The 11,860-nt window shown below is 44.1% G+C and overlaps 1 protein-coding gene and 1 long non-coding RNA gene across 2 annotated transcripts; both read right to left on the bottom strand.

The window, feature by feature from the left end:
• Positions 1-289: 289 nt before the first annotated feature.
• Positions 290-1,266, bottom strand: LOC136499109 (uncharacterized). The gene is made up of 4 exons (XM_066494806.1): positions 1,205-1,266; positions 952-1,125; positions 634-874; positions 290-414 (listed from the first exon to the last, which is right to left on the bottom strand). The coding sequence occupies exons 2-4, from the start codon at positions 1,099-1,101 to the stop codon at positions 404-406; spliced, it is 402 nt and encodes a 133-aa protein (XP_066350903.1). The 5' UTR covers positions 1,102-1,125; positions 1,205-1,266; the 3' UTR covers positions 290-403.
• A 1,250-nt stretch (positions 1,267-2,516) lies between these two features.
• Positions 2,517-3,316, bottom strand: LOC136499158 (uncharacterized). Its single transcript, XR_010769923.1, has 3 exons — positions 3,212-3,316; positions 3,006-3,129; positions 2,517-2,923 (listed from the first exon to the last, which is right to left on the bottom strand). It is a non-coding gene; the product is annotated as an uncharacterized lncRNA (long non-coding RNA).
• Between the last annotated feature and the right edge of the window lie 8,544 nt (positions 3,317-11,860).

The following is an 11,860-nucleotide window of genomic DNA, read 5'->3' as shown; positions in this document are numbered from 1 at the left end:
TAATGTAGAACCTAACATGATGCCTTTCAAGGTCTGAACAATATTACTAATAATCTAACTTATACATGTATGTATCCTACTCTCTTCTAGGTTCTAACATGATAGTGTTGACTGTAGCACAATCTGAACTGAAAAAGCCTTTCAAGATGAAGAGTGACTCACAGGAGTGCCGTCGCGCGGAGGTGGAGGCACCAACGGTATCATCGGCGGCGGCGGAGGCGGTGGAGGCTGGCCCATGCTCTGAGAAAAGCTAGCCATGTACTCGTACCAGGCCTTCTGCGACTGCTAGAAGGCCTCAAGCTGGGCCTGCACTCGCGCCCTCTCCTGTGCCAACTCGGCCTGGTGCGATAGCTGGAGGGCCTGAAACTGGCTCTGTGAGGCCTGCTGTGACTCCTGCAGGGCTTCAATCTGGGCCTACAATTATTTATCACATAGTTAGAATGCAAATAAAGAACGGGTAGAAAATGAATGGATAACGAATGCAACAGAACTAACCTGGAGTGCTACCACCCTGTGAGCGTGGGCGTATGGCCGGGCTCGAACTCGTGCTCCGGGCTCTAATCTGGGCGAGTGTCTGAGTGTTGGCCGTGTCTATGGTGCTGTTGCCCATATAGTACCTCCCGTGTGGCTTACCTGGTCCCAACCTCATGACGATGTCACCCTCGAGGTCAGCGGTGCTCGGATCAAATTCTGGCCCATGGATCTCTCTCGCCATCGCCGTGTACTCGCTGAGGCGACTGTGCACGCTCAGGTTACTGTATGCCTCGGGCGGGTCCTCCGGGTTGTAGACGAGGTCGGGGTCCTTTGCCTTGCCCTTGTGTGCCAAGGCATATGCCTTGAACGAGGCGCACTCCTGGCCGGGGTGGAACCGCGTCTGCAGGAAGAAGCACAACAATAAGATATTATGCATTCAGAAGTTAGTGTAGCAACAACGAAATGAAATCCGCGTACATATCTGGCTGCATATTCCTTGAGGGTAGTGGGCCCTTGTTTGTGCGAGGAACCCTGCATCATCGCACGGCAACGTGAGCGTACGGCGTGATATTGCTCGTACTCCTCACTCAACCACGTGTCCACAATGGCCTCCCAGCAGTTGTCCATCCCCGCACACCAAGCAGGAGGCACCTGCACGTACATGAGCACATGACAAATCATAAATCAATTTCAGTGCAATTAATCACAGACGATGTAATCTCATGTTTACCGTCAAGTATTGCTCCTTAGTTAGGGGCAGGTGCACTGCCTGCGCTCTGGTGACTCTGTTTCCTCTGCAGGCATGGTAAATTCTTCTGCATAGGAGCTTTGTCTCGTAGAAGAGGTCCTGCACTCGGTGAACACAGACTCTGTTCACCACGTCATCCGTGTCCTCCCTACGTACTCCCTCCGCCAAGGTGTAGTAATCCTACAAGCAAATACAGTCAGTAATATACAATTAATGTGATGTTATTATCAGCATAGTGCGATGAACACGTACCCACAGCTCTTTCATCACTCGGTCGGCCTTGCTGTTATAACACCTGCCAGCTCGATCAGTCTGATCGCTGGCGGCGTGCCAGTGGGACCACTTCATGGCGGGCTGCACAACACCATCGATCCTCACCATCCCGGGGTAGTTTGCCATGCACAGAAGACCCAAGAGGTGTCGGCTACGAACTCGTGGTCGTCGTCCTGTGGAGGAGGTGTCGGCTCTCGACGCCCTCATCGTCGCCGTCCTCCTCCTCCACCCTAGGCTCCTCCTCCATCCTGGGCTCCACCTCCCTGGGCACGCCCTCGTCGTCGTCCTCCTCCTCCTCCCTGGGCACGCCCTACACCCTCAGTCTGTGCACGCCCTCCTCCTCCACCCTGGCTGGACCCCTCGCCACCAGCCAGTAAGGTCATAACCGACCTAAGCTTCCTGATTCCACCGCCCACCATCAATCACCTGCAACAAAAGGAATAAACTATCAGTACGCATATACAAAAGTAAATGTATCATACATGTATAAAAGAGATGCAAAATAAGTAAATGTATCATACATGTATAAAAGAGATGCAAAATAAGTAAATATATCATACATGTATAAAAGAGATGCAAAATAAGTAAATGTATCATACATGTATAAAATTGCCATAAGTACTACAGATCTTACATGTACTAGAAATAATCATCAAGATCATCGATAGGTGGGCCAAAAATCTCATCATCGCTATTGTCGACGTAATTATGATCGTCTCTCAAAGTCTCATCACTAGCGACACTGCCTGAATGGTGTTGCTCAAGTAATAACAAGTCCTTCGCGTTGTGAACCTCCTCTCCATCATCCCCGTCAACAATGATCGTATCATTGTCTACTTCCATTGCGAGATCTACATCTAAGACAATCTCAAAACTCCCTTCTAATCCTTCTTCTTGAAAGAACTCTCCATCATATGTGTTTGCATCGATGTTATAATCATCATCATTTGGGACGGGTACTTTACCATGCGGCGATACCTTGTACACAACATCATACGCCTTAAGACGGTCTTTGGTTTGGCACGGGTATGAGAGATAATAAACTTGCGTGGCCTGTTGGGCCACAATGTACACGTCGTCTCCTAACAAGACGGATGACTTTAGAACTTCGACTAACCCAAGCTCAGGGGTCTTTATCACTTCTTTGGGATCAAACCAATGGCATTTGAATATGACAGGATGAAGAGGTACACAACCAGGAAACTTGAGTTTGTATATTTCTTCAATTATTCCATAGTAGTCCAACCCATCTGTGCCTGGCGTGAAAACACCGGTATTTGTGGTTCTTCGATTCGGCCGACTCTGCTCATGCCGAGTTGTGTGAAAGCGATATCCATTGACATCGTACACAGAGAATGACTTGACCCTAAATTCAAATCCATTGGCAACTTGCCTCAACTCGGCACTCATAGACATGTCAGTTTTGGCCTGCTAGTTCAAGTAGGATGATTCGTTATATATTTGTCAAGTTGAGAGTTAAGTACAAACAACAAATGAAATTGAACAGTACCTCCTCCTTGAACCAACAAATAAAAGTGGGATTTCGTTCTCCCGCGCCATGTCTTAGAAGGGTTTCAACTTCCGCTTCGGTGGGTTCCCTCCGTGATGGACGATGGTAGAGGAGAACAAATTTGCTGTAACGGACGTTAACAAGAGGGTTGGATGGGTGCATGCGAAATACTGACAAGAAAAGAAACAAGTTTGTGTAAAACTTACGCAATGTACGGGCCAACCTCTTCAAGGTTCCGCAACACATACAGCTGGATAGAGCGCCACTCTTCTAGGCTCAACATCTTCAAGGTAGGTTCACTTGCACTTCCGAGTTGCCCTCGGAAAAAGGCTGAGGGTCGACTGATTGTCAGTAGCATTGTAACGAGGGGGTGGATTATGCACGTTAGGAAGGTTGTCGGCATAGTATCTTGTTGTGAAGTATGACACCTCCTCCACAATGGATGCCTCTGCACAGGAAGCTTCAATTTTGCATTTATTTTTGCATTTTGTTCTAAGAACCTTTAGGCATCGCTCAATTGGATAGCACCAACGGGCATGCACAGGGCCCCCCATTTTTGCCTCATATGGTAGGTGCAAGAGCAAATGTTGCATCAGATTGAAGAAGCCGGGGGGAAAGATCTTCTCCAACTTGCAGAGCAACACCGGGGCCATTCTTTCCATTTCTTCAATCTCAGTCCGAGATATCTCCTTAGCACATAGCTTGCGGAAGAACATGCTCAACTCTGCCATCACTCGCCAGATGTGATCAGGGAAATAGCCACAAACCATCACCGGAAGAAGGCGCTCAATCCATATGTGGTAATCATGACTCTTCAGCCCTGTGATTCGCATGGTACTTAAGTTCACACCCCTCCTCCAATTCGTTGCATACCCATCGGGGAACATCAACGATTGGAACCATTGAAGAACTTCTTTCTTTTGGGCCCTCGTTAGGACGAAGTCGGCCTTAGGCTTCTTCCATGACTTCCCACATAAGGGAGGCAACATGTTTAGCTTTGGTCTATCGCACAGCGTTGCTTGATCCAATCTAGCCTTGACATTGTCCTTTGACTTTTCCCAGTCCATGATTGTGTGAAGGACCGCCTCGGCGAAATTCTTTTCAGTGTGCATTACATCAATATTATGTGGAAGAAGGAGGTCCTTAAAGTAAGGAAGCTTCCACAAGCACGACTTGTGTGTCCAGGCATGCTCTTTTCCATATCCCACGAAGCCCCCCTTTTCATTATCGACCACAAGACCATCTAACATCTCAAGAACCTGGGCACCTGTCATCATTTCCAGTGCAGAGTCTTCCACTGTGACACCTTTTCGAAAGTTCTTCTTGTCTCTCCTGAATGAGTGGTCAAGAGGGAGGAATTGTCGATGTTTGTCAAATGAAGAAAACTTGCCCCCCTTCTCCAACCGAAAGAACTCCACAGCTGACTTGCATATCGGGCATGGCATCTTCGTGTGAACACACCAGCCACAAAATAACCCATAAGCCAGGAAGTCATGCATGGAATAATGGTACCAAATATGCATTCTGAAGTTTGTCTTTGTGAATCGGTCGTATGTCACTACCCCTTCGTCCCATGCACGGACCAAATCGTCTATCAAAGGCTCCATGTACACACTCATATTAGCCCTCGTGTGTCCTGGAATTATAAGTGACAAGAAAATATTTTGCCGTTGAAAGGCGACGCTAGGTGGGAGGTTGAGAGGGATGACGAATATGGGCCAACATGTGTATGGTGAAGAACCCATTCCATAAGGATTGAACCCATCAGTTGCCAGTGCAATGCGTACATTATGAGCCTCATCAGCTTTGTCGGTATGCTTCCGATCGAAGCTTTTCCATGATTCACCATCGGACGGATGTATCATCTTGTCAGTGTATCGGCGTCCAGTTTTGTGCCACGTCATCTGTTTTGCGGATTCCTCGCTCATGAAAAGCCGTTGGATCCTTGGTATGAAAGGAAGGTACCTCAGGATCTTTGCGCCGACTTTTGTTTGCGTCTTCCGACCATCACCAGATTCTAACTCAATGTACCTAGATGCCTTACACTTCGGACAGTACTTATCGTCAGCATGTTCTCCCCTGAATAAGATGCATCCGTTCGGACAAGCATGTATCTGCTCGTACGACATCTTGAGTGCACGAAGGATTTTATTTGACTCATACGTGTTCTTTGGCAGAATGTGATCATCCGGAAGTAGGGTGCCAACTACTGTCAACAGTTGATCGAAGGATTCTCTACTCCAGCTAAACTGGGACTTCACAGCCATTAGACGTGCAATGGCATCCAGTTTAGAAACATTGGTGCGCCCGTGAAGGGGTTGTTGTGCCGCACCCAACATGGCGTAAAACGCCTTTGCAGTTTGCTCTGGCTCCTGCTCTGCACTTCCTTCATCGAAAGCCATGTCATGGTCATTTAACATTTCTGCCACCCCGGCTTCAGAATCAAACTCCTCGATCCGTTGTCTCACGACCTCTTCTCTCGCACGATGGAGTTCACCATGCATGGTCCACCGGGTATAGTTCTCTACAAATCCATTGTTGACAAGATCTTTAGTCATCTCCTCATATGTTTTCATTGCCTTGTTCTTACACTTCCTACAGGGACACCAGGCATGTCGCCGTCCGTTTGCAAATGCCTTCGTCATGAAATCATTGGCCTTCTCAATCCATTCATTTGTGTATTGACCCCTCTTCTGATAGCCCGTGTACATCCACTGACGGTCATCCATCCTAACATATAGACGATATTGCAGTTTAGAGCAATAGAGTAGTAGTGCTAGAGAAAAACCATATGAGATGATAAAGAGACATTCATGTTCTTGGTCGATTCACATAGAAGATGTTTGCTAGATTGGATGATGAGATTTTACCTAAGGTTGAAAGGCCGCTATGTCACTTGTAGATGGAGGAATACATGGAACCAATTTTTTTGTAGCCACAAGCATCACTAGCAAGATTTATCGAAGATTGAGGTAGAGCATCAGCAGGTTGACAATCCCCTTTGCGTCTTTTTAGCTGTAAAGATATGCTACTTTTTTGGTACTACAAGTAGTACGAAGCTGCCATGGAAATAAATAATGTAAAGAAATATGCTCTTGCGTTTCCTGCCATGCCATAGACTGATGAGTTGTTATTTGCTCTAGGTGCTGGTTTCATACTGTTAGTTTCAAAGTTTAACCGTGGTAAACATATGGTATATGTATCTCATTATCAAAGCACTTCTTTTCTAGTACCTGTGCTGGAAATAAGCGTCTTTTTTAGTTAGTCGGTCTGTTTGAAATATATGGTATATTGTACTGCAAGTTCATTGAATTTTAGCAGGGCAGGCTCAATCATGATATCACAATAAAAGTTAGGAAAAGGTAAGATTTTGGTATGTCTTCTGTCAAAGCTTTCCTCACTTTCATTTGATAACCTTATGCCCTGAGGTAAACTTTAGCCTCGCTGACTATGGACGTCCCTGAAATCTGAATTGCACTTGCATTTGGAGCCATGTTCACGGACCAACACGCATTTGACCGGACGGACCCGGGACCCTGGACCCGTCACGTCAACATCCGGGTAGGGGAGGGGATCTCCGACAGTACCGCCCGGAAGCTGCAGCTGCTTGCCTATCTCATTTCTCAATCCGTGAGTGCCTATCTGTCTCATGATTTCGGTTGGACAAGGTAAACACGGATGGTTACTGTAATAGACTAACAGTGGTCAACCTTTTGGTTACTGCCAGTCGGAGGAGTACGTATGCATGTACTTACTGTGTATAGTGATGGATGTCAAAAAAACGCAGGCTCTTTGCTGCTCCAATTCCTTTTGCTGATGCATGCCGGATTTATATATGCCGGTAAAAAAACGCAAGCATGTCCCCCTCCCTCCCGGACGTTGTTTTACATACATGTACTGCATGGGCATGGTGGAATTGAGTACACAAACAGCTAGTATTGAGTACTCCATGCATGCAAACTCCATCTCCATGCTGCACTTCATCTATTCCTTCCTCGGACATGCATGCCTGATTCATGCATATGGAATGTGCTAAATTTATAACGTTAACTATGTTTTGCTGACCTTAAATTACCTATGTAGGGTGTTAGCATGGGCATGGTGGCAGCCAGCATGCTGCCCAATGGCAACTCTTCTTCACCCAAGAGGCAAGAGCAAGGTGGCCAACAGAGGAGTGTCGCTGCTCCTGCAGGCCCCGTTGTGCCGTTGCCTAATAACAACTTAGCCAAGGATAACAGGAATAGCCTTACTAAGGTATGCATGCATCTCTCTCTCTCTCTCTCTCTCTCTCTCTCTCTCTCTCTCTCTCTCTCTCTCTCCCCTGAACAAAACAAGGTGCCAAATTAATTTGCAGAAGGAAGAAAATAGCGGTGGAAAGGGTGCAGCATCTGGTGGTGCTCAGGAGAGAGTGAAAGACCCTAAGGTGAGAGAGTCAGTGACTCCTAATTAAGATTCTTGCCACAGTTCAAAGTGATCTTGGAGGATGAAAAGTCACTTCATACATACTGCAGTGCATCAGTTATATATATATTTATGTATATCCTGCAGACACTGAGGAGGCTTGCACAGAATAGAGAGGCAGCAAGGAAGAGCAGGCTTAGGAAGAAGGTGAGTCACTCAACTAAGACACTTACATGCACTACATTGAGAAACCATACTGTACAATTATGTAAAGTTCAAGGAACAACCAAAACATTTATATGGTATCCTCCCAGTCATATATATACAAATATATATCCCTTAAACATGTAAATGTATTTTTTGTTCTTGCAGTACATCAATTTTAAACTGATTGCTGTTTTCCTTATTGAAGTCTCAAGTGTCAGCATGCAGGTTGATTAAATGAATTTTGTGATGTAACAGTTTTTTGGTTCTGTCCTTTTGGCCTTACATGTGCTTTAGGATAAGTGTACTTGATTTTCCTTTCTCTTGAATTTGACAATGCACCTAAAGAATAATATCACTTTCCAATGCAAAAAAATGATGCACCTAAGGAACGTTCCTCATGATTTCATTTTTATATATATGTAGACTTAAATTTCAGTGACCCATGTAAATACTATTTGATATACTATTCATTAATTGCTTCATTTCTTAATCTGGGATATTATATAAAAGACTGTTTTACATCTCAAGGTGTGGCATTTAGCAGAGGGCCTCTCTAACAGCTAATGGTGAAGTTAAATGAGGCCATACCGTGCTATCAACTATATAATCGTAGATTTAAAACCTTGATTCAGAAATTGGATTAACTTTACAAGTTAGTTCAAAAGCTTTTGTCCTTCTAAAATATCTCCTTAGCACTCAATAAGTACGCTAAAAATGCCTTTAATCTATCTAGCCAACCTTTCATGAAGTTTGTTTTGTGAAGCGACTATTCAATTGGGCAACAGCACTGAACAAGATAACAGCATCCATCAACCACTGAATATTTTCTCTTTCTCTACTGATTTATCTCTTCTCTAATTTGCAGTGCTTCGGATAGAATCAAAGCAATGGGCCAAGTTTTATCAAAAGCAAGGGATCTATTGTACGATTGCAAGGAAATTACCGAGCGTTTGAGAGCAATGCTTCAGTCAGCAGATGAGCAGGTCCGGAGCTTGGAGGGGAGGAGGCGGCCGCGGCGGCGGCAGTCCCGTGGTGGCGGCGGGTGACCGCCCTCCCCCGGTGGCGGCGGCTGTGGGGGACCGCCCGGTGGCGGCGGTGGTGGAGGGGAGAGAGTGCTCGCCGCCGCCGTTGCTGCTGGGGCCCACCTCGCGGGAACGGGAGCGAAGGAGGGAGCACGGGGCGGCGTCGGCGGAGGGGATCGTCGTCCGGTGCGCCGGTGCCGCTGTCTCTCTCTCCGTCTCTCTCTCTCTCTCTCCGTCTCTCCGGTGGCGGTGGCTGTGGGGGACCGCCCGGTGGCGGAGGTGGTGGAGGGGAGGAGGCGGCCGTGGCGGTGGGGAGGCGTGTGCGGTGTGTGTGTGCGTCTGTGCACGATTTGAGGGAGAAACGGCTGTGTTGAATGTTTCTGTTTACCGAGTGCCTAGATGTACGGCACTCGGTAAACTCATGTTTACCGAGTGCCCAGATCTACGGCACTCGGTAAATAGAAGCATGGCAGCCCACTGTGGCAGACAGGTGGGCCGTGGCTAACCTTTACCGAGTGTTTCAGGTCACACTCGGTAAAAGTATCCATTATTTCATGCAAAACAAAAAAGAAAAAAATGCCAATTTAATCCTAAAATTCACCAAACTTTCACATGAACTATTTCATGTAATCTATTTACTATCTAAAAAATTCCAAGTTCAAATCATATTGTTGAATTTCACTCTTAATAGAAATCCTACTCGTCATTGTGAATGTTTAGCGTCTCTTTGGGAGATGTACCGGTTCAGCAGCGACGAATGTAAAAATACTTCCAAAACATTATGAAATTTTTTCTATAACATAGATGTATGCTTCAATGTTAATTCTTCCAATCTCGTGATTTATCGAGTTCGATTTTAATTATTACAATTAAATTTACACGATATGTACCTAATTTTCATAAAGAATGAAAATTTTGTGAAATATAGTAAATAAATCGAAATAAACACCATATTTTGGAATGAAGTACTAAATATCATATGTGGATAGAGGAAAAAGAATGAAGGGAAAAACAAGAAATTTGGTTGAATTTTACCGAGTGTTGCGCCAATACACTCGGTAAAAGATAGTGTTTACCGAGTGTTGTGCAGTGACACTCGGTAAACATTTTCGGTCTTTTTTATTTGCTATGGGCGCTTTACGGGCGGAGCTGTTACCGTGATTTTTGCCGAGTGTACGCTCATAACACTCGGTAAACATGTCATGCCGTGACGCCGTTCGGCGCACGGTTGCTATCCTAGGTGACGTGGCACCTCAATACCGAGTGTCTAGTTTTACCGAGTGCGCCCCTTCGGTAAACTTGTAGTTTTACCGATTGTCTTAAGTTACCGAGTGTGTGGACTCGGTAAAGCGGTCTACTACCGGGTGTTTTTGTTTTCCGAGTGTTGACACTCGGTAAATATTGTTTTCCGAGTGCCCCGACTTCTGACACTCGGTAATTGTCGGGGCACTCGGTAACTACACAGTCTCCGGTAGTGGTAATAGATAGATGATGTGATAGCTAGGACAGAGAATATAGATGACTGAATGTAAATTTAATTTGTCAAAATTAGTCATTGGAAATATAGTTTTCATGTGTACGTAGTATCTATATTAATTAGCAAGTATGTAAACTATCTTAGTACAATGATTGAGTATCATTATTAATTATTGGGTGAAAGCTCCAACGACATATTTTTGAGTGGAGGAATCAAGATAGTGTTTGTTCCTTTATTTAGGGCGTATTTGGGACTGCTCCGCAAACTCTACCGTGGAATAGCTCCATAAAAACTTGGAGTTTGTGGAGCGCCCCTTTAGGTGCTCTCATAACTCGATCTTTTTTTTCTTGAGCATAGTGCGTGGAGCTAACCCTATTTGGCTAAAAAACTTAGAGAGGAACTGAAAACGTGGAGTGGAGCAGTCCCAAACACCCTCTTAGTTTCATGGAGGATCAAAAATCATATGACCTACTCCTATCCTAAAATAGAATGGACTTTCAATTGTCCTCTAATTTAAACCATTACAAGTTTTGACCGGGTTGAAGAAAAGAAAAGAGTATTAACACCTACTGCATTCGTAGGCGGACCGACCTATAGGGCGAGATAGGGTTGCCGCCCTACCTCCCCTTGGGCTGCTATCCCCACTACCACCCAGCCCCGCCGCTCTAGAGTGGCCACCGGTGGCCTCTCGAGCCGTGAATCTTCGCTGCCGACCAGTCGGCGCGCCGCCCCCCCCCCTCCGTGTGTTAGGTTTGTTTTTTATTCTATGTTTTTCTTTTCTTTTTTCCTTTTCTTACTTTTTCCTTTTTCTTTTTAGTGTTCTTTTATTATCCTTTGTGTTTGTTGTTTCTATTTTCATTTATTTTTTATTGTATGTTTTCTTTTTCTTTTTTCTTTCCTTTCATTCATTTGTTTCCTTTTCTTTTTTCATTTTGTGGTCTTTTGTCATTCTTTTCATTTCCTTTATTCTTTTACTATTTTTATTTTATCCTTGCTTCTATTTAGTTTTTATTTTTCTTTCTTTTTGTTTTATTATATTTTTTATTTTTAACATTTATACATTTTAATTTATTTTTTGCTAGAATTAATTATTTTTTATTTCATTTTCTATTTTCATATTTTATTCTTTTTTATTTTCCTTTCTTTTCTTCTATTTATAATTTTATGTTTCACTTTTTTATATACAGATACACATGATGTTCATGTAGTATACTTGTAATCTTATATGATGTATTTTTGATGCCCGCATGTAGAAATGTGATGTTCTACGATGTATTTGTGATGTTCAGTAAGCATAGATTGATGTTCTAAGATATATTTTGTGATATTTGGTAGTATTGTTTCTTCTTTTATTTGACTCTAATTAATTACCTCACTAATTTTATTATTATTTTTATTTTTACATTTCATGATATATGTGATATTCATGTAGTATACATATGATGTTATATGCTATACTTTGTAATGTTTGTGTAGTGTTATATTATGTAGTGTATATGTAAATATTTTTTTTCCTAAATATGCTTAAATAGGATCTTGATTTGAAGGATTTATTATAAGAAAGGAAAATAACTAATACATTGCCAGTGGCGAAGGAGGCGAGCGGGGTGGAGGCGGAGCAGGAGTCGTACCCGTTCTTGCTTCACCTCCACGACGTCGTGCACCCTGCGGGCGTACTTGTACACTACATGCATATATATCCACGTGATGAGACATGTCAAATGATCTGATGGTATAATAACTAATTT

Source organism: Miscanthus floridulus, chromosome 13, assembly GCF_019320115.1.
Source record: "Miscanthus floridulus cultivar M001 chromosome 13, ASM1932011v1, whole genome shotgun sequence".
NCBI classification, from domain to species: Eukaryota; Viridiplantae; Streptophyta; class Magnoliopsida; order Poales; family Poaceae; genus Miscanthus; species Miscanthus floridulus.
This window is presented reverse-complemented; position numbering and strand designations above follow the sequence as displayed.